Source organism: Cinclus cinclus, chromosome 2 (assembly GCF_963662255.1).
Source record: "Cinclus cinclus chromosome 2, bCinCin1.1, whole genome shotgun sequence".
Taxonomy (NCBI): Eukaryota; Metazoa; Chordata; class Aves; order Passeriformes; family Cinclidae; genus Cinclus; species Cinclus cinclus.
In genome coordinates this window covers 93,149,184-93,175,585 of record NC_085047.1, presented here as the reverse complement: position 1 = coordinate 93,175,585, position 26,402 = coordinate 93,149,184, and the positions used below count along the sequence as shown (strand labels likewise).

Genomic DNA, 26,402 nt, shown 5'->3' with positions numbered 1-26,402 from the left:
GTACAGGCAGTGTGAGCCTCTATCACACTCCTAGGAATTCTTAACCTGGTACTCAGACCTCTTTAGTTCATGCATGTAAGAAACATACCCAATTCAATCTTTAAGCATGTTGTAACCATGTTGAGAATCATTTATTTATTGAGTAGATACACAGGGGAGCAAAAAAGCATCATACTGTTTTTGTTAAGCACTGCTCTCTGCTGGTGTAAAACCAAACCACAACCTTTCTTTCCCTTTTCTTCCAAGCACCTGTTTCACTTTGTTTTCATTTTATATGCCAGTTTTTAAAAAGGATCATAAAGCATAATTTTCTGTTTTTGTCTTGTGTGGTTGTGGCATGAATAGGACCTGTAAGAACAGAGCTGTTGTCTGTGGTCCCTAATTGAAAGCTGTGAAGCAACCTCCTCCATCTGGCTCTGTTCCTGCCTCTGTCAGTAGCTGCAATTCTGTGGTGAAGGCAGGGCTGCAGTTCTTTGTCTACTGCATCTCAAAACTGCTGGTCACAATGGAAAGTATCTGTGCAGGCAAACCCTTCCCTCAAACTGCACGAAGTAATGATCTTGCTGTGGTATATCCAGTGACAAAATAGTGGATTGAGTTAACTTATTTTTGTTTTCATTGTATCTCTTTATAGTGTTGTTTTTTTAAAAGTTATTGTAGTGTGTGGATGCACATTTGAGTGGTGGAAGTGTACTTAAATGAAAATAAGAGAAAGTAAATGTTGAATTTGTTCAGGCGCCTAAGTTACACCATGCAATTTTGATATATCACTTTTGGTTTGTGTGATTTTTATAGTTGTTCCCTGGATAACCTGTTCTAATCATGGAAGCTCAAGCTACTATACATTGGGAAATACAGCTGTGGCTGGCTTTTAAAGTAGTTTAATTAAAGAACAAACTATCAAAAAAAGCCCAAACCCCAGTGACCATCATATACCTACTCTTAGGATTAGTTTATTTTTCATTTTCTACTCTTAGGATTAGTTTATTTTTCATTTTGCTCAGGTGCAACTTTCTTGGTACCTGGTAACCTGATGCTATGAGATGGCAACTGTTTTAACTGCTGGTTACTTAATAACTGTTGTTGAAATTGTAGGGGATGAAAATGACCAGTTCATAATAATATACAGGTATGTTGTAAATTACAGCACTGATCCTACACTGCTGTTCTGAAGCCTGTCTGCAATGAATTGGGTGATTGCCTTGTTTTCACAATTTTCCACAGTGTGGCAAATACCCCTACTTTTTTTTTTAACTCATGATTTTTCTCTTCTGGATTAGAAAATGAGAGGCTGTGCTGTATCATGCCCATTGTTTCAGAGAAGTAAGACTGTACTGCTGTGTCTGAAACAAATTAGACATGTTGACATTTAGTTGTTTTTAAAATACATTTTGTGCTTCTGATGGCAATGTATCTATAAAATATATTTAATTATTATTAAATATGCATGATTTTTACATGTTTTGCATGTAGATAAGACAAACAGCAAACCTCTTCAGTGAAGTGGACTTCTGAGTTGAAATTTTGTTCTCCCTTAATGCCTAATCTGCAGACATGGGACTTCCCTGTGCTATACATCATCAGTCTGTACTGATAATAGAGTTGAGCAAAAAGCTCCAAAAAAACTTTTTGCAACTGGCAGTTGAAAGGATGTAGCTCAAGTGAAGGAATGAATGTTAAAATCTGTGTTAAAGGCTCTCTTGGCTACCAGGCTTGAGTTTAGACTGGTATTCTGGGTTGGTCTGTGTACTGTTTTGGGGTTGTGGCTGTCCCCTCATGGGGAAGTGCTGGGACTCTGTAGTTCTCACAGTTATTTATTGCTGTTTACCCTAGGGAAGGTTTTGTGCAGGCAGCACCTGCAGGTACATTTGTTGGACTGAGGACAAAATCAAAGGGCAGCTCAGAAAGCAGTAGGAGAGGCTTCCTTTCAGGGAGGAGGACTGGGATTAGCTAAAGGAAAAGTACTTAATGTAAAGAGGAGACTGCTTTCACCACCTTCCTCTGCTCTTCACCCCCTGGTAAACATATTCTGTATTTCTGTGGATTCACAGCTCCATCTGGAGTTTGCCTTCTAGTCTCAGTGCTTGCACTGCGTGCTGCTGAGAGGACAGACATTGGTTGTGTATGTACATTTGGCCTGGCTCAGGAATTCAGGTTAGTAGAGAATGCTGAGGTTTTGTCCTCCATAAAATGGCACAAGTCTATAACATCCTGTAATATGAACCAGACTAGTGATAAAGCATTTTTTGTGTAGGAGTAATTTAGTGGCCTATTACTGAAGAAGTGGGTGTATTGTTGCATGTTATTCCCTGAAGACAAAGCAGGCATTACTCTGAGTTTAATTTTTACTTCAGATCCCTTGAGAGTTTATAACTTTGTATCCAGAGTAAAATCAGGTTCTCTCCATTTGCAGTTGCTTTGAGATTAGGTAGCTATTCTAAAAGCAGGTAAAGAAATGGGCCATTTTCTCCACAGTTATGAGTATTTGGATGAGCTTGTTTCCTTTAAGTTTGAGAAGTAGTAGAAAATAAGCACTCCTTTTGAGGCCATGCTTTTACAGTTTGATCAAGTTGTCCGCTGAAGTCCACAGAAGTTTTTTGGGGACAAGATATGGTATACTTGTGCAGTGCTGAACATTGCCCCTCTCAAGGGCGTGTTTTAAGGAGTTCATTGTGCAAAATCTTGTGATCCAGGAAAATTGCTTACAATTGATCACAATTTTGCTCAACTATGTGATATTTTGTTTAAGTGCCATACTACCATGATAAAATGCGAATGTGCTACAGGATCATGCCCAAGTGTTCTCTGAACTCTGCTTTTTCTCCCACCAATTTGGAAGGTGATCATCTTCATGTAGGTGATTTTAAATCCATTTTTGGATGGTAATTGTGGCCTTAGGGAAAAGGCTGAGGTTTTGTGTGACAGAATTGTTAACCATGCTTGAATTTTGTGTGCCATGTGATTGAGAGAGCTGGTGCTGTATGAGCTCAGTTGTCTGTGCCTGCCATTCATCAGTGCTACAGACTGCAAAGGCTGCCACTTCAATGCTGCTCTTTTGGTACTCGGTCGGATCTGTGCAAATGTTGTGGTGGAGCTGTGGAAACAAGGTCTCCGAGGTCTCATGGGGTCTTGCAGCAGCCAGAATGCGCAGAAAGCAGGAAAGGGAAGAAAGGTGATTATTAGATCATGCGGACGAGATGTGGATGCGAGGAATGTAGGGGATTTCTGGTGCCAAAATACTGAGTTGCAGTAATGACTACTTGTCACTTCAAAGCACAGTCCAAGAGTTTAATCCTCATAGCTTCTCAGTGAGGTAGGTAAGTCAAACTGGAAGAATGCGAGATATCACAGTAATTATGTTTTAGAGCTATGTAAGCAAGATTATTCTGAAAAAAGAAATCAGAGTAAAAAAGAATACTGTATGCAGTGAAAACTGTAGTTGTTAAAAAGAAAAGGTAATGGAGTTAATGTATTCTGGGGACTGTTGAAACTGTGTATATCTCAAATATTGTGTAACACTGTGAACTACTAGAATAAAAAGATGTGTAAGTGCATCTGCTTCTCTGCACAGATTTTGTAGCATTGTTTTATTTAGAGTGGCATTAATTTTCCTTTTTCCACTAATTGTCAGGTTACTAATTCTAGTTTCTAAGCTTTCTTGTTATTACCTCCCCCTGCACTGAAGTCTTTTTCCTCTAATTCTATGTTCTCTATAGGGCAAAGAAAATCCCTAAAGAAAAATCAAAACCAGCACAAGGAAAATAATGAAGTGTGTCCAACATGAAGCTAGTTTTATTTCAAGCTTTTCAGACAGCTGTTTCTAGCACAGAATGGAAATACTCTTTGAGAAAATGGGATAGTGCTGCAGTCTTTCAAGATGTTTAGCAAGTTTGTTGATTTTTATCTTTAAGTGTCTTTTAATAATGTTTGGTTCTTCATCAGGACACTGATTTTTGTCCCTGGCTTTCAGTCTCCTGTTCCCTACTAATTTTTCCTGCCAGTGTAATGACTTTGGGCTGGGAGATTTTTGTGGGAAAAACCATATTGAAAAAGATGGGTTTTGCAATTAATTTTGAACCTCATGGAGCTTCAAAGTACTTTTTTAATTGCCATTTGAACCATTTGCTTTCTTTGTTTTATGTATACACAAGAGAATATGGGAGTTAGTGCTATGGTTGGCAGAGATACTTTATTTCCCTGGTCTAAATAGTAAAAAATCCCCAAAACCTTAATTTTTTAAAATTTGTGTGCCTATATTGTACTTTATGCTGTAATTTCCCAGTTAGTAGCCCTAACTTTCCCTGTGACATTCTTCTGTCGCAGTGTTTAGCAGAGAATGGAGACATTTTAATCTTCAGTTCAGGATTCAGACTTGCAACAAAAGAATGGACTCAAAAAATGGTTTCTCTCTCACTCTTCCCAAATGAATAGAAGCATTCAAGGAATAAGCAGAATCAATGACACCAATGAAAGGAACAGTGAATTCTTCATTGACATACTGAACTATTTAAAGTTATTTCATCAGGTTTGCATTTAGGAATGAATGGCTTTTTTATTTCCTAAGGAGTATTGACTGCAACAGTGAATAATGCACGCAATTACAGTCATTCCTATAAATGCTGAAATGAGATATTACTGTAGGCTTGACAAATATGGCATGTTACAAAATGAGGTTTGTGGTGTGGCTTATGACCAGTGAATAACAGTTTTTGAAGTTCAACTCTGTTCACTAAACTGCATTTAATTCTGATGATTCTCTTGCTAAATAATTTTTTGGAGGCAAAAAGTAAGTTTCCTTCTAAAAGCACAGTAGAACCTGATATGATTGTATTGGAGGTTATCCTAAAGCAGGCTTCCAAGAAATGGCCCAGTAAAATGTTTTCCTGTACATACTTGGGGTTATTATAGTTGTCTGATTTATATTCAGCCAAAACCTAAGTGTGTGCTGTATTTAATAAATACCTGGCTTTGCATCGGTCTGTTGTAATTTTCTTGTGGCAGTGTACTCTGAGTGTAAGGTTAGGCAGCACTGTTTAAAAATAATGTAATGGTGCTAATTGTATTGGTAAGTGAAGCTGGAAATTACTTGGTCTTTGTAAATCTGTTAATATTCAGGTGTTGTAGAATGCTATTTAGTGCATCTGAACATTCCACCAGGAGCATTAGCTGTAATATGTTGTAATCGAGATGGAGAAACTGACACCATTAATTTCTCTTGCAACTTCTATTGTGCTTTACCACCCTCTGGTGATCTGTGACTGTTCAGAAGCACATAGGTGGAGTAATTACCCCAACTTTGGAAGGAAGCTCTGTGTAACTCAAATTTTGCAGCAAAATGTCTGGTGATAATCCTGTTGTCTTAGCATTTTTTAATATGTGGCTAAAGGATGGCTCATCTTGTGTGTAGTGATTTTATTTTTTTTTCCCTGTGAATTTCATAGACGTATAGTATTCAGTGTTTTCTTGCTGATACTTGCATTTTTCAAGTAGGAGCTCTCATTTAAGTTTTTCTCATGCTAAATAAATCTTAGTATGCTTTAAAACTGGTATTGATATATCTTAAAAAGTGCCACTTAGCAATTGTCATTTATTGTAGGTGCTACAAAATATATTAGAAACAGAAAATGAATATGCTAAGGAGCTACAAACAATGCTTTCAAACTACCTGCGACCATTGCAAGCCAGTGAAAAGTATGTGAGTTTGTCCTGTGTTTCAAATTAAACTTGAGATCTCTCATGTATTGGGGAGGGTTTACGTGGTCACAATATTGATGTCAGTGTAAATTTACCTCTGAACTGTGTGATTCTGAGGCAGGGATTGCTTTTATTCATTTTGCTTGCTGACTGAAATCAAGTCTGGTCCTTGGTCTAAGAATCAGTAAGCATTTTCTTGTAATGCAGTAGATAGTATTAATGCACAATTAGTCAATAGCTGCAAACCTAAACATATTTTATTTGCTTTGGCTCCAGGTTAACCTTGACAAATACTTCATACTTAATGGGAAATCTGGAAGAAATAAGTTCTTTCCAGCAAATGCTTGTACAGTCTTTAGAAGAATGCACCAAGTAAGTACCATAATAGATAGGGGAAATGCTAACATGCACATATCTTCTATTACTTTACTTGTTGCATATTTTGTTGGGCATAGATTTTTTTTTTTTCCTTTCAGTACAAGAGTTGTTGCCAGAGCAACGCAGTAATAGATATCTGGAAAATATATTGATTGTTTGTACAGATACATGTTGGCCCTAGGATGCAATTGCAAAGGTAGAAATTTTGAATTTTTCATGATCGAAGTGCACACTAGTAGGAAAGTTTTGGTTTTAGGGGCATGAATTTTAAGTATTTTCCTCAAAGTAAGAGAAAGAAAGAATGGAGGAACCTTATGTGATGGTGGAACAATGGAGAAGGAGGTAAGTGACTTGGATGAAGGACACTGTATGAGAATGCTTGTACTTAGTATTCTTCTGGCCTGAACAAACATTGGTCATTAAAGTGTGCTGGGAGAGGTCTGCAGGATAGGCAGAAAGAGCAACCTGAATTAAATAAAACCCCTCAAATGCTTGTCCTGCACCATATAGGAATCATGGAGCACAGGAGGAAGGGCATGAAGACCCTAGTCCTTCTTCCATAATTTAGGATGAAGTGGTAACTCAGTATTTTTAAGCTTGTTGTCTCAGCACTTGGGTGTGTAACAAAGAAGGTGACCATATTGCCTTTGGATTGTCCTAACAATTTTCTGAAATTCCACTGAAAATGTAATTTAGATTCCTAACCTCAGTTGTGTCATTTTCCTTGCCTTTATCGTAGTTTTGTCTGACCACATGGTGAGCTAAGGTAACTTCTAATCCCAATTTTCTTAGCTTCTGCCAAGTTAGTAATTTGAATTGCTAGTCAGGGCTTAACAAGTTTCAGTTTTCTGTGAGAACAAATTAATGTCTTGGATGGAGGAGAAAATACTTCTTTTGGCAACAGGGAGCTTTGGATCACCTCAGTAAGTCTTCTTTTGACCTTTCCCTCCTCTCCCCTGAGCTGCTCTGTGTGAAGAAGCAGCCTTGTCATGACAAAGGATAAGCTTCATCTCCACTGGGCAGTAACATATGTCTGGTGCTGTTGCTGATTTCGGATCCCACACCCTCCCACCACCTACCTTCTGTCTCTCTCTCCTGCCTCTAGATAGCTTAGGCCAGAGAGAGGGGAAGGGAGGATGGTGTGTAGTTCAGATGGCAGTTCAGCAGTGTATCAGAAACATTCTTGAAATGGTCTGCCTCATGGTGTGAGAAAGGAGGAGAGTCACTCTGGCAAGTTTGGCTTGATCAGATAATGTCTAAATCTCTGAAAGTGTCCATTTGTTGACATACTCAAAGGTTTCCTTTTGATTCTTGTCACTGCTCTTTGTTGTCTCATTTGCTTGTTAACTGTGATTTTGTTTCTTTGTATCAGAAGTTAGGGAAATTAAACACTTTGCATGGAACAGACTGTCACCTTTTGAAACTTTTTTTTTTAAGGTGGTCATCAAAATGAGAGGAAAAGAGTATATGCCTTTAAACAAATATTAATGCAAACTTCATTTTAACCTGCAGTGTAGGTTAATGTGATATGATAATGGAGCTTCAAGCTCAGAAAGCTTTATTAATAACTCTGCTTGGCTTAAACTGTTTTGAAGCACCTTTTCATAGTGTCCTTTATTTCTTCTTTCTCCTAAGTGAAATTTTGCTGTATAATAAACTAGGAACATACTGGACACTAGTAGGTGGGCAGAGAAAATGATGCCTTAGAGTTACTGAAATATTATTGCAAGCATTTTTTCTTGCTTTCATTTTATAAATATGCTCTTTGTTTTATAAATATGCTCATCATGCTGAGTTGTACTTTGTTTAATTTTCATCATAGCACATTAACTTGTGCATACAACATCTTTGTTTGGAATCTAATCCACTAATCCATCATGATTCTCATAATGTAGATGAATGCTTGCTCTGCTGCTTTCGTGGTTTTTGGTTTTTTTTTGGTCATACCTACCTTGCTTGACAAATTCCTTTTCTTGGGCATGAGAGCTGAATGTTTTTTGACTTCCACACCCACCTTGAGTTTGTCATTTGAGTTTTCTCTTTAACCAGTCTTGGCATGTTCTTCAGTGGCAGAAACATTACTATTCTTTCCTCCTTTTTGCCTGTGCCAATTAGGCTTATTTAATCCTTATGGTGTTAAACTTTCCTTGTGTTTTTTTTTTCAGAACATATAATACTGTAGTAGGTTCTTTGTGTGTTTTGGGGGAAATGGTTATTTGGATATGGTTTGGGTTTAGTTGTGGTGCCATGATCCCACCCTGCCCACAGCCTTGAATGTCTTCTGCTTCACTGTTAAAGGTTTGTCCTCTTTGAACTTGTCCAAGTTGGGGTTAGTTACACCTTTGTAACTTCTCTTCTTAATTTACCAAGCAAAAGTGGTGTATGGAATAAACCTAACTAGCACTGGGTGAGAATCTTCTAGCTGATAGGCTTCAAAGATGGGGGTTTTTTTGGCTGATCAGCTTCCAGTACACTTAATTCAAGGATGGAAAAGAACTGTAACAGACAAGGCCGAGAGATGCTGTTGGAGTCTTCAGTTGTGAAGGAGCAGATTTCTACAGTGCAACATAACAACAGTGCTCTCTGCTCTGGTGTCTTGAAGACAAAACATGGTCCAGTGCTCTAGGTCTCATTCCAGGTCTGTGGTCCTGTGCCAAAGATCAGTTCTGCAGTGGTTCACGCGGCAGAAGAGTCTCTGTGAATGAAGTCAGTGTCCACCACGTGATCTCTGGCCTGATCTAAATTGTTTTTATTGGAAGGGTTTCTCTATGGCTGTTTTTGTAGCAGGAGAGTGAACCTGATTTGATCTTCTCCAGAAAAGATTCTTCCATTCACCTGGAAGTAGCAGCTGTCAGTCCATGGCTGTAGTCTCAGTAAGGAGGGACACATGACACGCAGGCTGGCTGGTGGCACCAGCTTACTTGGACTGCTAGATGTGATCTCCTCTGTAGCAAATGGAAGTCTTTTATGCAGTGTCACAGGGCTACCTCCTTGCCCTGCAGCAGCCATAGCTGGGGCTTGTCCTCTCTTTCCCTCATGTCCCTGCTCTTTCAGTCACAGTTAACTCTTGTCTCGTTCTGTGTTTAAGTGCAAGCAGATACTTCATATTTTGGGGATGATCCTGAAGTGAAATGGAATTTTAAAAAACTCCAAGCAACAAGAATAAAGGGGAGAGGTCAGAGTGTGAGACTACTTAAATCTAGTCCAAAACTCACTAGTATTTCAGGTTTGGTTTTGGAGTGCACATACAAATTAAATCTGTTAAGTCCCAGTATCATCCTTTACTTTTGGTTACCATGAGTATAAACAGAAATAAAGCTGTTGATATTAAGGGAATTTGAACTGTGTCCTTAGATATCCTGAAACAAACATGCATAGTAACTGATGTCTGAGAGCTAAGACAATTACATAATTAGTGAAAGGTGTGGTAGTGAAGAGGGTGAAAATTAGGCTGAAGGAATGCTTATAAGTTGAGTAGTGCCTCAATTTGTGCAAACAGTAGCTCAGAAAATTGCAAAGTGGCCCTTTATTTCAGTAGCTCTGTTAACTGTGGATAACACTGTTTCTTCACAAACTGCACCATTTCGAGTTCAATTGCTCTTACTTTTTATTTCTTTCTTCAAATTGCCATGCACTGGGTGCATATTGTAAGTCTGGAGAAACAGAACTGGTAGCTGTTGGATGCAACTCCAACAAGCAGACAATGTTAGCTAGTTTAGATCTAGTCACATGGTGATTCCTCTAGCATGTGTACAACAGCAGAGGCTTTGTTATGGTTCTTTTACACTTGCAAAAGAATTTAAACATGTATCTAGCCTTTTTAAACTGAAGTTGGTATAACTTAAATATGTGTGTAAATATTTATATGTGATTCCTTTTTAATTAAAGTGCCATTCTTCATTCTTCTAATGAAGAATGTTGGGATGATAACTTTGGAATAAATTGTAAAATAACTATGATCTTTATGGAATACATTAATTACTAGAAGGTCTATATGATGCAGTGATAAGCATTAAATTGTTGGCTTTTTCAGCAGGTAAAGGAGGTAGTTTATCTGCTGAAAATAGTAGACCACTTGCAATTAAAATGCATGGATTAGAAAAGCCAAAGGGGATGAGTTACCACCCCCTTACAAAGTCTATTAAATATCTTAATTCAACAAAGAATGCACAGTATAAAGTGGCAATGCATATGCAACATGTGAAAGAGAATAATGTCAGTCTTTGATTCTGTTAAAAGAACAGCAGACTGAGAAGACACAGATGTCTGCTTGGTGCAAACAGCCATAATTCACCCTCCATCCCCCATCACTACACTATGAAATGGGAATTTAACCATTTTTAGCAACTGTTTATTGGAACCTCTTGCTATTTAATACTGAATTATATGCCTTGAGGATGTCTTCAGAGTTTGAGACTTTGGTTGCATCTATTACTCTAAGAATGTATTATTAGCTCATGCTAGATTTATTGAAGGGGGCCAGCTGCTAGGCAGGAAATGCTGCTTGGCAAGGCTGTAAGAATAGCATTCCCTCAATATGCTAGGGAATGCCCTTGGTTTTCCCCTAAACACCTGCAAAAGCAGCCACAGTTGACTTCAGAATTTAAACTTTTTAAAAATAAAAGATGCAAGCTTAAAATGTGAGCCCTAGCCTTTGATATAAGGAGTGTTGATACTGTGACCTGAATGGGTCTGGCATGATGTGTTAGCTGGGGATTCAACTGTCATTTTCTGGGTGTCTCTAATGAATGTTGCTCTCAAATCAGGGAGTGTGTTTCCTCTGACTTGCATTTGGAACACCTCTGCAGTCAATTTTTACTTCATTTTGGGTAGTCTTCCCATGCAGAGGAGACTGAACAGCTTAATAGGAGCCAGACTTACTGTTTTGGAATTTGGGGGAGAATTTCTTGGGATGAACTTTGAATTTTGACTGCTATGAGCAAACCTCAGGAGTGGGACAAAATGACTGTTTGAGAATGGGAACATCCCCTGCTTGCAGGAGTGGTTTTCCTGGAAAGCTGAACGATTTCTTTCCTACTGAAGTTCACTGGAGCATCTCTCACTTTTTTCTAAATGAGATATGCTGAATATTGATGTTTAGGAACTTTATGTACGTGTCTGGAACAACTACAGAAAATACTGACTTTAAATGTTTTTTTTTATTTTCAGGAAAAAAAATTCCTTCCAGAAATAATTGTTGGAACTAATCTTAGAATGAAGCTTTTTGACTGTGCTAACAATATATGCATAGAGTACTCAGGGTTCATTTAGCTTTACAGCTGATGTGAAGTACTGGTTTTAAGAGTAGCTAAAAAGATTAACAGCAACAGTAAATCCACTGTCATGTCTTGCAAGGAAGCAAAAATTCAGCATATTTATGTTAGGCAATGCAGCCTTTATGAAGGAGAGCAAGTGCATGGAGAAGTTGAAACATTTCTTCTTGGACATGTTGTGCAGTGGTTTAGACAAGTTGTCAGGAATAAGTTTGTAATCTAGGACTGAAGAAAGCTAGTGGCCCATCTTCTGGTTAAATTCAGTGTGGGTTATAAAACTGGCCATACAGCCTTCTGCTGAAGAGGCTTAGTCCTTCAAGTGGGAGCTTCTGTAGAGAAGTTTTGTCCCTTCTGTTGCCCTTACATTATTGCACTAATCCAAAACACGGTCCCCTACCAGCCACTGTGAGGAAAATTAACTCTGCCCCAGCCAAACCCAGCACACAATATATACTGTTTTTCTGGGCTTCACTATCTTTCTCTGTCTGGTTGGTATTACAGTATTTTCATCTTTATTACTCTGTTTTTAGGTTGCCTGAAGCTCAGCAGAGGGTTGGAGGATGTTTTCTAAATTTGATGCCACAAATGAAAAGTTTATACCTTACATATTGTGCCAACCACCCATCAGCAGTAAATGTTCTTACAGAACACAGGTATGTTGTTAACTCTGTGGTCTTTCGAGTCTGATATAAAAATGCATGTAACATATACTTCAGTTGTAAAGCTGTGGCATCTCTTTTGATATGTTTGGTGTAATAGAGCTTGTTTGAGAAAAAAAATTACACTTTTTAAAAAAAGACAAAATGCCCCATAAAACAAAGCTATTTCATGTGATCAGGACAGCTTGTCACGTTTGGCAGTGTATTAACTATTTGTGTGAATTTTTTCTTTGAAAGAACAAATGCTGGACTCTGAATATGTAAACCAAACTTTACTGATTGTTGTCTTTGTTTTAAAAATGTTGAGATTAAAACAAATTTGTGAAATTATTGCAAGACTGATGTGACTTAGGCTACTTAGACAGTTGGTGCATTATAACTTAGCCCTGTAAATGCCTGTGTATACTTAACTTTAAAATGTACTCTACCCTTAGCTTTACTTTTGAGTGATATGAGAGAAGTGTGAGTTTTGCAAAATTACTATTTTCTGTAAGAAGTAGGATGCTTACTTAGCACGATTACGAACATGTAGGTTGTTCAGCTTTTAGACAGACCTTTAGAAGGTGCCCTGTGTCACCTTGAGGGAAAAGTATTGAAGCCAGAATTTGATTAAAATAGTCAGCTTCCACAAGCTTTTGCTATATACTTGTATTCTGATGACCCTCGTGCTGAAGCAGCTGTTAGTTTGGGGTTAGCTGTTTGTTTTAGCTGTTATTTATGGTTGCTTGTGGTGCAGGACAGAACCATGACTACTTCTTGGAGGTTAGCTATAGGACAAATTCTGGCAGGGTATATGTTCTTCACACACCCCTCTCCTTTTTGTCTTGTTGTGTTGGACTAAAGTAAAGATACTTTGTTCTCTTAACACTTAGAAAACAAAGGGGATCACAATAGATTTTTCCCCTAGAGTCTTAGCTTCTTTCAGGAACTCAAATTTCATTTTAACAGCAACGTTGTGGCATGTTTGTGAGCTTCACTCATAATATTATGAAGACAAAAAAAACCTTCCAGCTACCAAATACTCTGAACTTCCACTTACGTTATTAATACATGTAACAGTATTCCAACCCTAGCTGGAAAAATCAAGGTGCAAATTCGCATTACAGTATAGGCAGAAAAGGTAAGTTTGTCATTAGAATTCAGCAATACAAAAATATTTTAAACCCCCCCGATGAAATCCCTACATGTTTGCTTTCTTTCAAGTGACCCTCTTCTTAGTACCATTTTCTGTAAGTGGTTTTTAATGCTCTTGGGCTTGGAATTATTTTGAGTCTTTATGCTTTTTCCCAGGTATCTGGGATTTAACATAGAGATGGAAGATGGCGTGTGACAGCAAAGTGATCATCTGCATTTCTTTAGATTTGGGGATATCTGTGATATCTCAGAACTCGGGGAAATGGTGTTAGAAATGTGAGGGAGAAAAGCTCTTTGTTCTGCAAATAGAGAAGAGAAGCATTTCTTTTCTTTCATGTTTCTTTTTGTGCAGAATGGCCTAAGAAAAATTCTGCTTCAGATCTCTCAAGTCAGCTTGACGTTAAATCCTGGTGGAGACAATATAAATATCATTGAGGAGTTAAGTAATTTGGTTTTGGAATTTTGTTCGTATGAGGAAGCTCAAGGGAAGAGAAGTTGAGATAGACAGTTTTCTGTTTATGCTGTTGTGTTACTAGGTATGAGTCAGCAGATTTGCATCCTATTTTTTTCTAATTACCCCAGTTTTATTATTCTAATACCTTAATTTTTGTTGTTCAACATTGCTGTAAGTAGCAAGTGACCTGACTAAATATTCTGCTTGAGACAGCTGCCATGAGGAAATCAGAAGGCTGCTTTAAGCAGTTCTGAATCTTTTCCTCTGAGAATGCCAGAAAACTTTTAATTACGTTGTTTCAAAGCGAGAGGGAAAGAGGAATAACAAACTGGTTGGAGGCATGAAGAAATGTAAAATAATCGTAACTGTTTCTTTGTCTGTTCAGCTGAAATTATTTTAGTGTGTCTAAAAATCCCTTATAAACCTAAATTTAAGAACTACCATGAGGTTTGAGGATAGCCATGACTGTAGTAATGGTGAAACAATCATACTGCAGTTTTTACTGGGTAAAATATCAAGGTTTGAGGTTTTTAAGAAAAGGCAATGTTACTTGGCTGTTTTGTCAGTACAATTTTAGAAGAGGATCCAAACCCATGTGTTTTAATATCAGCAAAAACAGGGCAAAGAAATAAGTGTATGTGGAGTACTTGGACTTTAATGTTAAGTTTGTAGTATCTGAGCTATTCAGTAGCATTTTAGAGAAGACAAGGAAACTGTCTGGAGCAGTCTGATTTGGAACATAAATTCTTACTGTCTACAGAAGGTTATTTCTTGCCATGAGCTCTGTGCAATTCATGAACTGAACACATTTGCAATAACTGTACCTCTGAAAGCCTTTTTACAAAAAAACCCTACCAAATGTCAAATTCTTCTATCAAAAAATTAGTATATTCCTCTCAGTTTATTAGGCTGCTTGTTTTTTTGGGAACCCATACCAACAAAAATATCTAGATAATTGCTCTAGATGAAGATTTTAAAAAAACATGTAAATTACAGTACTTTTTTTTTTTTTACTGTCACTGGCTAAAAAAAGCTTTAAGGAAATTGGCTGAAGCATTAACTGTATTCTTTCTTCAGAGTGATTAGATCACTTACATTAAAATCACAAGCAGTTGTCTGGTTTGGTGGAGCATTGCATGTGGGGGTTTTATATGTAATTTTTTGAGCTATCAAGGGTGCTCTTCAAGCAGTGTTGTAAGACCTGCTAAAATGTTGTTGGCACCTTGTAAAGGCTCTGTGTGTATGTATAGGTAAAACATGATATTAACATTATCAAAATTACTGTGCACTTCTAGACAAAAACTTTTTTGAATAGCATTCTTGTGAAGTAGATTCTCAATAGCAATCTTAGGGATGGGGTTGGAGATTGAAAAGGGCATTCCATTGTAATGTAGCTCTCTTTTTTTTTTCCTTTCTTTTAAATGCCATCCAGTATGAATGCAAATCTGTTTCCACTTTATCTTTTGTCGTTTGCTTCTTGATCATATGCAGCAGCAACATGGGGGCTTTTATACAATTAATACAGAATAAGGGTTTGTGTGTGCATATATGTGTATGTGTGTGCACGTTTATGTAAATACACAGTCTGGGCCAAAGGGAGTCAATTATGTTATTTAAAAAATAAGACTTTTATCGTATTCAAACCTTCAGTGCCACAAACATCTTTCATTTCATTAAGTTAAATTATTAATAGTCAGACTATTACAAGACTATTAAGTCATTGGAGACCTGAGTGTACATGAGCATGAAGAAATGGGAATAAAGCCTAATGCAGCCCATATATGAGTTCAGATTTCAGAGCTATGTGTTTCTGAAGATGTATTTGCCTCTGATAATCACAGTGACAACAAAATATTTTTATTAAGTTTGGCAACAGATTATTTTCTTGGTTCCGGTTGTGACTTTAAACGTTCTATCCAGATGTTAAAATTGGTGTACAACATAATTTCTCTATTTTTATATTGTCTTCAAATTTGGTAGGTACCTTTTTGTCTCAGGAATTGTTTTGGAGCTATTGCATACTTTTTTTCCCAGAGTTTAAATTCCTTCTGCTTACTGAATCAAGGTTTTTGAAGGATTAAGTAATTTTTCCTCAGATCTGTCATTGTATCTTGTAATTGTGTCTTAAGCTGCTGGCTAGAGCTGAAGAGGTGGAGTTTTCTGGGTACGGTTGGGAGGTGCTCTGGCAGAGCTCAGAGTTTTGCCTGATCTCTTCTCATAGTGACTGTAGTGCCATTGTACGCCATCCCTATTTTATTTAATTTATTCCACAGCAGTCCCAGCTTTTTTGCTCCATTGTATCAGGTTTGGTTCTACTGTTAACAGTTTTGCTTGAAGATCCCTGTTCAGGTCTAAGGGTTGGTATTCCAATATATGGTGTTATTTTAGGAGTTAATTTTACTTGCTGGTGAGACCAGTACTGCCTTGAGGGTGTAGAGTTTAGTCAAACTAGCACTTTTCCTGTGTGTGCTTCTGATCATAAACATATGCTTTCCTTCCAGTAGGGAGCAGAATGAGCAACCAAAGGCGTGAAAGAGTGAATTTCCTACAGATTAAAAAACCCAGTTGGATACAAAGTACAAAAATAGGTAATTGCAGCAGGATAAGGAGTGCCAGGAACATGAAATGGTACCTAGCTGAGAAAGATCACAAGCAACAAAATTCAGTGCAACAAGAAAGTCTAGCAAAACAAAACAAAAAAAACCCCCAAACCAAAAACAAACAAAACAAAAACAAACAAAAAAACCCCCAAAACAAACAAACAAAAAAAAACAAACAAAAAAAAACCAAATCAGAAGCTAGGACTGGGACCTCCTATGGACTGTATCCAAAAATGACAAGAGGAAAGATATTTGAGTATAGGATTTACTGAAGTTTGGATAGCAATTTAAAAAAAAGCAAATGTAATAGGCCCCACTGATCAGTGGACAAAAAATTGTTTTGAGGAAATATGGGTAGTACAGACCCAATGTAACCAGCATCAGGTATGTAATTTTGGAGGGGTAGAATGGGGTGTTAAACTTTTTTGCTTTGTTAAACAGCAGCATATTTTAAAACAGACAGAAGAAAAAATCTTACCAGAAGAAAATTTAATTTGATGAAAAGGCAGTTGAAAATTACTGACACACCCCTGCTTTTTTTATTTATCAAGCCAGCTCTCGGCAGCAAGAAAGGAATTCACAAATCTTTACTTGTTGAAACATTAATTTTGCTAGATTCTTCTGTTTTCTTGGATAACATGTCCCAAACATATTGTACACTTGCATCACAGACCTAGCAGTCTGGATAAAATTTATGGAGCTGGAACATCACAATTACTCTGAGTAACTGGAGCATGAATACAGATCAGCTTGAGTCAGAAAACTCTTTGTGCCTTCCCCACTTTGGTGGATTCCCTGAGCCTGCAAGTGTGCAGGCTGATGTCATACGCTGAGCAGCAGTCCCTGGGAGAGGAGCTTGCCTGGGAAGTTTAGCCCTAAGAAATTAGAAGCTGCAGCTGAGGGGTTGCTGAGCTAAGCTGTGTCACGACGCTCTCAAAATGCGGTGCCTGTGTGCAGTCCTCAGACCCCTGAGCAGTGACAGCTCATGCTCCATCTATGACAAACAGAGACCTCCTTCGGAAGTGTAAGTTGTGATTTTAAAGGTATACATTTTTAGATCCTGGATCTGCTTTCCTCAAGGTCCAATGGCCTTATTTTTTTCCTTCTGTTACTTGTAGGCATATCTGAACTTTCTGTTCCCTCTTTCAGTGTGATTTACAGCTTTTGAGGCAGCTGTAGTGAGAAAGATTTGAATATATTAATAGGGCTTAAAGACATTTTTCATGGTGACCTTTAGAATATCTCAAGCTGTGAACTAACTCTAGTCTGGAGCGGGGAGTATTCTTCAGCATGAGATTTCAGAATAAATGAAGCAGAGCACTTTTGTATGCTTCTCTGCATTTTATTGTGTAAAGTGGTGCAAGTAATGAATTAAAGTCTCATCTGCCTCTTTCTGAAAAGCTACTTGGTTAGGCAGTTGTGGCTGAGTTGATGATTTAACTGTTGAAAAGATTTTCCTGTTCAGCTAAATGATAGCTTTTTATTAGAACATACTCTTAGCTGTGGGCTGGAGTTTCATTTAGCATATACTGCCGAGGAGACTGTGGTACTTGCAGGCATGAATTGAAATTATGACATGAAAGAGCCATTGTCTTTGGCAAAGCAGCTGACACAGACTTTTTTGATGTCGCAATTAATTAAAAAACAGTTGTGAGCTGTTGTCCTGTTTGAACAGTATTTTAACCCACTTGCATGTTTTGAAAGTAAACCCTTCCATTGTATCCTGTACTGTTGTGTTTTGTGACTAGATGAAAGACAATCACTTTGAGCTAAAGTGGCATCCACATTTTGATGGATATTTTATGTCCACAAAGCTGCAGAGGTGCCAGGTTGGTATAGCATGAGCAGAATGCTAAGGTGGTCTGCATGATGGAACTGCTCAAACAAAATTCTGGGTATTATTGCATTAAAGGAGTGTGTGCTTGTGTTCAGACTAGAGCTTGAACAAGCGGGCATGTCAAAACTTGTCAGAGGGAAGCGTAGAGTTTTGTGGAAGTGTATGAAAGAAAACATTGTCCTCTTGGGAATGTTGGGAGGAAAACTACATCATTCAGTTTTAATTGCACCTATTAACACAGCTCCCTGTTAAAGGCTTCCTGATGATGCCATTGCTAAGCCTGTTTTTCAGGGTTTCAAGTGAACTGAGGTTTAAACTTGCTCCATAGATTTCTATATTGTGATTAAGTAAAAAGGTGATGATCAACACCAAGTGCACTTGAGCAGAGAACGACATAACCACAGCGTGTGTTTGGTTAAAGGGATTGCAGAGTAGACAGTGAAAGCAAGATAATACCAGGTTTTTATTTGAGGTTTCCAAGATGTCAATTTTCCCTTTTTTTCACACACCTCTTCCATAATGCTGAGGTTGAAGAAATGGAACAAGGATAATGAAAACTAGAAGTGTGAATATGGGTGAAATGGTAGCTAAAGTTTCTCCTATCCTGAAAGCATTAAAATAAAAAAAAAAAACAAAACAAAACAAAAAAAAAACACCAAAAAAACAACAACAAAAAAAACCTGGGGAGGGGGAAGTGCAAGCATTGTCTGAGTGGATAGGTCGACAAATACTATTTGTATAATGCATTTGTATGCACCCAGCAGTATGGAGATGGCTGAAGTAATTAGGAATGTGGATTTTTGACCCTTAGCAGTGTAAGGGCAAAAATAAGGGTGGTTCAGAACAATGTTAAAGTGAGTGGCCCATGGTATTTGAGATTGGCACATCCTGTGGAAAATGCAGCTACGTAGGGATGTAAGAGAATCTGTAATACACTTACGGATCATGCTGCCTGAAATGGGGGAGAGTAGTGGGTACTGTAAAAGGGCAGAGTTGGTAGAATGAGGCAGGAGGGACTGTGTCTGACTGAAGCAAACAAAATGCAAAGAATGAATTTAAACAGCTACTTCCTCTTGGTTCTTGTAGGAAGTGTCTTTGACATTAAGAAGATGAAATATGATGAAGTATCCAGTACTGTGTGTAACCTACTAATTTATGATGCTGAAATGCATGGGAGTGATTACAAGTGCAATGAATGGATAAACCAAAAAAGCAAGGGCTTGCCATGTGATCAGTGCCATATGCATAGGGAATTGAAATTTAAACCCAATGAGTGCCTTCCACAGAATGGCTTTCCCAGGTGAACTTTGGTAAAGCTTCCTGTGTAAACTGGGTGTCATACCTTTATTACTTACTGGAAACAGTTTATTTCCTTTTAACTGAGTCAGGAAGAGAGGAGGTGTCACCACACAGGTAGCCATGCAGCCTGATGTTTCTGTGAATTACCTGAATACTTGACCTCCAAGTAGCTGGTAACACCATAAGCCCAAGACACAGTTACAAGTCAAAATCTTTAGTCTTGTTCAGGGTGCCACTGCAGTCAGCTCTCAGGTTCTGAAGTGGTGTGATTTTATGCTAAAGAAAGGGTGGCTGTGATTAAGGAAGTGTTAGGCCAAGTAGGTCTTCAACCTCTAGGTATTCAAAGCTGACCAGCTTTACGTAATTTTAAATTTAAGCTCGGAAAGTCGTCCTTGTGTTGCATTATTATAACTCTTCATGCAAGGTATTGTAGGAAGTTTTTCAAGGTGTTTTAATTTTGACTAAAACCTGTTTGTGTCCCAAGCTGATTTAGAAGGCCTGGAGTTGCTGATGCATCCTGCTTAAGAGGGATGCAATGTCTTTCCCAAGTGTGCCCCGCCCTTCTCTTTGCATCTTTAAAATGCACAGCAGACCTTGAGAAATCCCCTCACCCTCTTTCTCCACTCTGTAGTTAAATGCAGCTGGAATGGCACAAATAGATACACTGAGGAGAGCCTGGGCCTCCTTAGAATGGGGACAGAAAGCTCTTGAAAGAGGTGATGTAAAATGATGATGGACCTGACAATTCAGAAACAGTGCTGGATATACATAAGCAAGGTTGTGTAAGTAAATCCCAATTAACTAATCTGAAGACAAGTAAACTTGGAGTAAATTGCATAGAAAAGTACCTTCTTTTCTGTGAACTGGGGGGAACTTTGGTATCTGGGAGGTGAATGATCCAAGTGGGATGGTGGGTGGAGCACTTACATGGGTATGGGAAGGTTGCAGTTCATAGAACTGTAGAATCATTTATGTTGAAAATGACTTTTAAGATAGAATTGAACTGTTAAGCCAGCACTACTAAGTCCACCACTAAACCATACCCCTAAGCACCATGTTTGTGTTCTTATTCTGTTGTCTTTATCTACTTGGACAAATGACATTAGTAAGCAGTATCCCATGTTCTGAAATGGGAAGGAGTGTGTGTGTGTCTTGAATGCGTTAAGATGTTACATTTTTAATAAATTACTTTCTGTATTTATTTTATTTTGAATTTTGCTTTTAGAATTCTGTGTTCTTTGGCAGCTTGTGTTTTATGAAGCCTGGCAATCAGCCCAGATGCTGCTGTATCTTCCATTCCCAATGGAGAGGGCTCATTTTGTTCTTGGTGATTTAAACTTTTGAGAAGTTCTCCACCATAGTCCTCTAAAATCTCTGCATTGTAAGCAGATGATGTAGCAATTTTGTTTCCTTGATAGCAAAGGAAGGTGAAATTCTCAGATTCGGTGTTTTAACTGAGTTGCTATAACAATTGAAGGGCTGGGCCAGTTCTGAATTACTCTAATACCAAAAAATATCTGGAGAGGGGAAGTAGCAATTAATGGTATATAGAGAGAATGGGTTTTTTTATGGCTTTGCTGTGAAAAGAAGTGTGTTGTATAAGTCCACATTTAATGAAACACTAGCTCATTAGACAATAGACTGCACGGTGATTATTTCTACCATTTGTATGGATGTTGGTCTTTTTTTGCATAAATGAGATAAGGGCATTAAACATGTAAGTGTGGGAGAGAAAAACTTCTGAAATGTTCTGTTTTCTCAGTTTCTGATGCCATAAAAATACCTATTTTTAAAATTATATATAAGGCATTTGACTATTGCTTGTGTATTACTTGTGTAAACCACCTCTAAGGTCATATGCAATTTTATTAGAATAAAGAGCTGAGGAATAAAATGTAGCTTTATTCTATAATTGTTGCTTGAATGGTGTAACATTTAGGAGCTGTCTTTGAGCACTGGTTGTCCAGAACAGTGGATTTGATCCTATGTAGTTTTTTCCACGGTTGAACCCCAAGTCTGCACATGACTTTGTTCCTGTATTTTATTTAATACACAAACTGGTCAGCACCGAAGTTGAATTAATTTTTATTTGGCCTCCCGTTACATTGGCATGCTTCATTGCAGGTGAAAGAGTGAATCATGATTTGTTTTGATAATTTAATTGTAATTTGCTTAAATATCTTGTGTACACAGTGAGGAACTAGGAGAATTCATGGAGATGAAAGGTGCAAACAGTCCTGGGATCCTTGTACTGACCACGGGCCTCAGCAAACCTTTTATGCGTCTGGATAAATACCCCACGTTACTCAAAGAACTTGAAAGGCACATGGAGGTATATCTTATCAGCATTTATGTTCCAGCTTAATGATGATTTGACAACAATTATTTTAAAGGTACATGTCAAACATGATGGGACCCAAAATTGCATTTGTTTGCTCTTCTGTCAGCCTTCTCAACTACAGGCTGCAGTGGTTTGTGTACAAGTCAACGCAGTAAAACTTCCTGTAAAAGCTAAACATTTAAAGTAAAACTACCCAGAGAAGCTAGTCATCTTTCCTAGAACAGTCTTGCCAGGGTCTCTAGTTGACTTGATATTGAATGTGTCTACTGCACACTACTTGAGGCTACTTTATCTTGTGGAGGGAGTGCTGCTTTTTACCTCAGCATGCCAAACGCATTGGCAAAAGAGTCCCTCTGACTTCAAGTGAACATTGTCCAAAAGCAGTCTTTACAGGATGAGAAGGTGTTTGAGGACCTACTGTTTTCACCTTTGCATTTTATAGGTTAGATGTTTGGAGTGGGGAAAAAAAGAGAGAAATAGAAAGTGTGGGGGTCTTGTCGCAGAGGTTGGTTTGTCAGCCAGTGACAGCAGAATGTGCTAGTTAGTCTGTAGGGAATCACCTTTGTGACAAAGCTAACCTGCTAGACAAAACTCTGTAAATACTTTCCTCTTGGGGTTTCAAAATGTCTTTTCCACTAGGTCTTGTAAAACTTCTTTGGCTCTATTTTAAGTATAACTAGGATTGTGCGAAGTAGCTGCAGTTTTCCTACAAGACCAGACCCACAAGTATTTAATATAAGAAGGCCATGAAGAGAACAAATCAGTCTACAGCTTCAAATTTGCGGAGTTATTTATTTGTTTTGAGTTAAGCGTGTAACACTTTCTAAAATTAAATTTGCAAGAACTGAATTTTTATGTATGTTTTCTCTGTTGGTTTTAGGATTATCATCCGGATCGTCCAGATATTCAAAAATCCATGACTGCCTTCAAAAATCTTTCTGTAAGAGTGATAAAAGAATAGATTATATATTTTAAGTAGAATGTTTTCTTATTACTTCTCCCTCTATTGCTTAAAAAAGTGAAGCTTTTTATAAATGTGTATTAAGTTTTTAAAAACCTGGAAAACAATTATCTGTGTAGGCAGAGCTGAGGATGGTAATTTGCTGGGGAGTTGTAGTAAGTAGACTATTGGTGTAAGAGTTGTGCAATGTATTCTGCACCTCTTTGTCTGTCCTCTCATCATACTTCATCTCCCTTTCTACTAGTGCTTGCATGACTAGTGTCCTGAAGAAGGACTTCTTTATAAATGAGTACATGTTCTGATTTTTTTTTTTCCTGCATGCATTCCTTCTCAGGGAATGGTGCTGGATTTGAGAGAGGTTGAAGATGAAAGTGCTAGTGAAGTTCAGAAGATGCGAAACTTCTAGTAATAATTGGAACAGGAAGCCTAATTTGAACAGAAAAGCTGTCTGCTACTGTCTTAAAAAAAAAAAAAAAAGAGAAACTATGCCTCAACTGCAACAAGCAATGATTAATGCAGTCTCAAGAAACTTAATGTGTTGTGCTTCCTGCTAGGAATGTGTGCTGAGGATAACCTGGTATTTTTTATTTTTTAAATCAGAAATTTTGTGTTATCAGTGTTTGGAAGAGGTTTATGGATTACATCCTGTTGGGTGCAATACAAACCAAACGAAACAATTCTGTTGAGAAAAATTCAAATGAATAGAAGTAGAGCGGGTTGGAGTTACTTAATGAAAATAGAAACACAAGGTTACAAACACTCATGGTTTGTACAGGTGGCATGCCTCTTTTTACTGAAAGAAGATGCTTTGTTGTATTGATGTGTGTTTCTGACAGCTGTGTTACTCTTTGCTGCTGAGCATGTCCATTTTTGGTCAGTCATACCAAAATTTGAAGTATAAAGGAAGCAGAAAATTGAGTAACAGAGCTATGACTGAATTTGGAATGGTAATTGAAGTCAATGTATTGAAAGAACATAATATTTCGTTTAGTAAAACTAGTTTGTAAAAAATTTTGGTAATAGTCATCTAAATGCAAATGCTTCAAGCAAGGTGCTGTCTTCTATGTATTACAAACACAGCAGCAGTAAACGCAGCTGTAGTGGTACTTCTACCCTTAACCCATTCCAAATTGGTGGAGTTTATAGAGATGTTTTTCCTTATGTTTGTTAGGCACAATGTCAAGAAGTGCGGAAGCGGAAAGAACTTGAACTGCAAATACTGACAGAAGCTATCCGTTGTTGGGAGGGAGAGGATATCAAAACACTTGGCAATGTGATTTACATGTCCCAAGTCATGATTCAGTGTGCTGGAAGTGAGGTAATGTCCTTCTCATCTTTGCTGTCATTCTTCCAATTTTGAATAAAAATTCATTATAATCATTATACAACAGATATAAAGAGAGTACTTCAGAGATGGTGATCAAAGCTAAACTCTTTCTCTGTTGATTTAAGGCATTTTTTACAAAATCTGACATAAAATTCCTTGAAGACTGATGGTCTTATCTGTAAAATTTACTGAAAAGTGACTGAAATGCAGCAGATATAAAAATTGCAGGGCTTTTTTTCCAAACTGCATAATTAAACAAGATTTTCCATGTGTGTTATGTTACAGGATCATTGTGCATAGCAGTTATTACAGTGTGTTTTAAATAGCAAAAGGTTTAAAGTTTTATGTTCTGAGGTGTCTGAGACAAACTCTTTTTTTGGCTGTTATGGGCACAAGTAGTAAATTTTGATATACAAGCTTGAGTACCAAATGCTCTTTGAGAAATAGAATAAGAAGATACATTAGAAAGTGAAAAGTGACAAAGTTGGGTGATTTTTTTTTTTTTTTTTTTTTTTTTACCAAAGGAGCAAATAAAACAGAGAAAAGCTTGTCTTACCAGAAATAATGTTAAAATAATCTTAAAAGCAAGTGCAAACAGAAAGGCAACATTATACAGGTTACTGACATGTTTTTGTTGCTTGTTCTCCTGAAAAATCAATGAGGCTTTGAACCTGATGAGGGCTTTTGAATTGCAACCTCATTCAGTCCATTTCCTCCCTTAGAAGAATGAGTTCCATAAAAATGAAGAAAAAGAAAAATGTTTATGCAACTGAATATTTCAAACTTAGTTACTTGATATTTTTCTCTCAGATATTTTGTTGGGTGTTAAAGTAAATAAATAAGATTCAGTAGAACTGATAGTGCAACTTCTGCAGTCATGTCTCTTTTTGAAGCCAGCAAAACAAATCACCGTCCCCACTCTCATCATGAGGTAAAATGTCAAATATAATGGACTTGTAGAAGTTTCTGTTTAGCATTATAGCTTTTTGGTGAGATACAGAACAGCTTCATTTGAGCAACAGCAACTGAGTTTGGTCTTGTCTTTCTAAAAATGATACAGACATTTGAAAATGTTTACTTTAAAACTTGCTGAGGACTTGTAATTTTGCAAAGATGCTTGAAATTAGGACGGTGGCTTTATCAGTTGATATACTTATTTTGCCATTAAAATATTACATTTTAATGCTTCTCCATTTTGTTGTCTACAGCAGTAGATTCAGTGTAAACACATTCCTCCTTCCATAAAAATACTCCAAAACAAAACCACAGTGGATAACTTCATACACGGAATCAGAAATTTAAAACCAGAACAGAGTAATGAGTGCTTTTGTTGTGACTATAGTAATTATTCCTTTGCTTTTTCTACTTCTGAGCATAATCCAGTGTCTAAAAACCTGATTGCCAATTTGAAAGACCAGTGTCTTGATACAACTGTAACAGTATCCAACTAAATTATAGGAAGAAATAGATCCAGTATGTAATTTTGGTTTTACTGAAATTGGCAAAACAGTTGTTATCATATTAAACAAGGTCAGTATTTTACCCAGACTGTAAAAATTCTTGTTTTAAAATACAGGGCTGTACTCTTCCAGAAAAAATATAGGCATGTGTTAGCAGCACTTTTCAAATAGAAAATAAATAATTCTGTCCTCTTTGCTTTTTTTTTAATAATTTTTATTTATTTTTCTGAGTACAATGGAGAGACAGTTTTGCACTGAGCAAATATTTGTGGAGCAATTATCCAGTTATAATGCTGATAACTTTTAAGTAATAGAAAAATGGGAGAGTGGATTTGTGATGGTATATTTACTTTTTCATTTTCTTCTTTTAACAAGGAAAAGAATGAAAGGTATCTTCTTCTCTTCCCTAACATTTTGCTTATGTTGTCTGCCAGCCCAAGAATGAGTGGGTTTATTTATCAGGTAAAGTAATAAATTTACATGTGTTAAAATATGTTGGGGGCTTATGATTGTTCCAAATGATATTTCTTAGGAAATTTGGATGGGTTATGAAACTTTTGCATTTATTAACGTAAAAGGTAGTATCTACAATAAGAAGTGGTCATCTATCTTATAAAATTCTGACACAGAAGTCCAGGATTTGTTTTTTCTTTTCTTTGTTTTTCTTTGTTTTTCTTTGTAGCTGTGACAAAGGCGAGCTGTCTCACCAAGGAGACATTGTTTTTTTTAACCTTGTTAGTAGTTAGCTGATGAGAGCAAGTTATTGGTGGCTTTTTACATCTATGTGGGAAACCAGTGTTGCTGCATAGGTTTGTTGGTGCTCTTTGCTGCTTGAGACTTAACAAAAGTGCACACCCCCTTAAGCTTTGTTCGTGTGAATCAGGCTGTTACCATCAGTTTGTTTAGATGCATCCAAATTAGTGTTTTATCTTGGAATCAGTGGCACAATTTAAAAATTCATCTTTTATTTTTTTCCTCTTTAATG

General features: G+C 37.3%; 1 protein-coding gene across 5 annotated transcripts in view; it reads left to right on the top strand.

Annotated features, from left to right (window-relative positions):
• The window catches only part of ARHGEF7 (Rho guanine nucleotide exchange factor 7), a 114,240-nt gene that overhangs the window by 60,729 nt on the left and 27,109 nt on the right, over positions 1–26,402 (top strand). For 4 of the 5 annotated variants that reach the window (XM_062487989.1, XM_062487988.1, XM_062487991.1 and 1 more), the window contains 7 exons: positions 5,597–5,691; positions 5,971–6,066; positions 11,876–11,998; positions 21,522–21,660; positions 22,550–22,609; positions 23,802–23,948; positions 25,793–25,879. In XM_062487989.1, the coding sequence (XP_062343973.1) occupies positions 5,597–5,691; positions 5,971–6,066; positions 11,876–11,998; positions 21,522–21,660; positions 22,550–22,609; positions 23,802–23,948; positions 25,793–25,879 (747 nt within the window). Of the gene's footprint in view, positions 1–3,121; positions 3,173–5,596; positions 5,692–5,970; positions 6,067–11,875; positions 11,999–21,521; positions 21,661–22,549; positions 22,610–23,801; positions 23,949–25,792; positions 25,880–26,402 lie in introns of those variants that run through there. The other variant, XM_062487993.1, reaches the window with a different exon arrangement.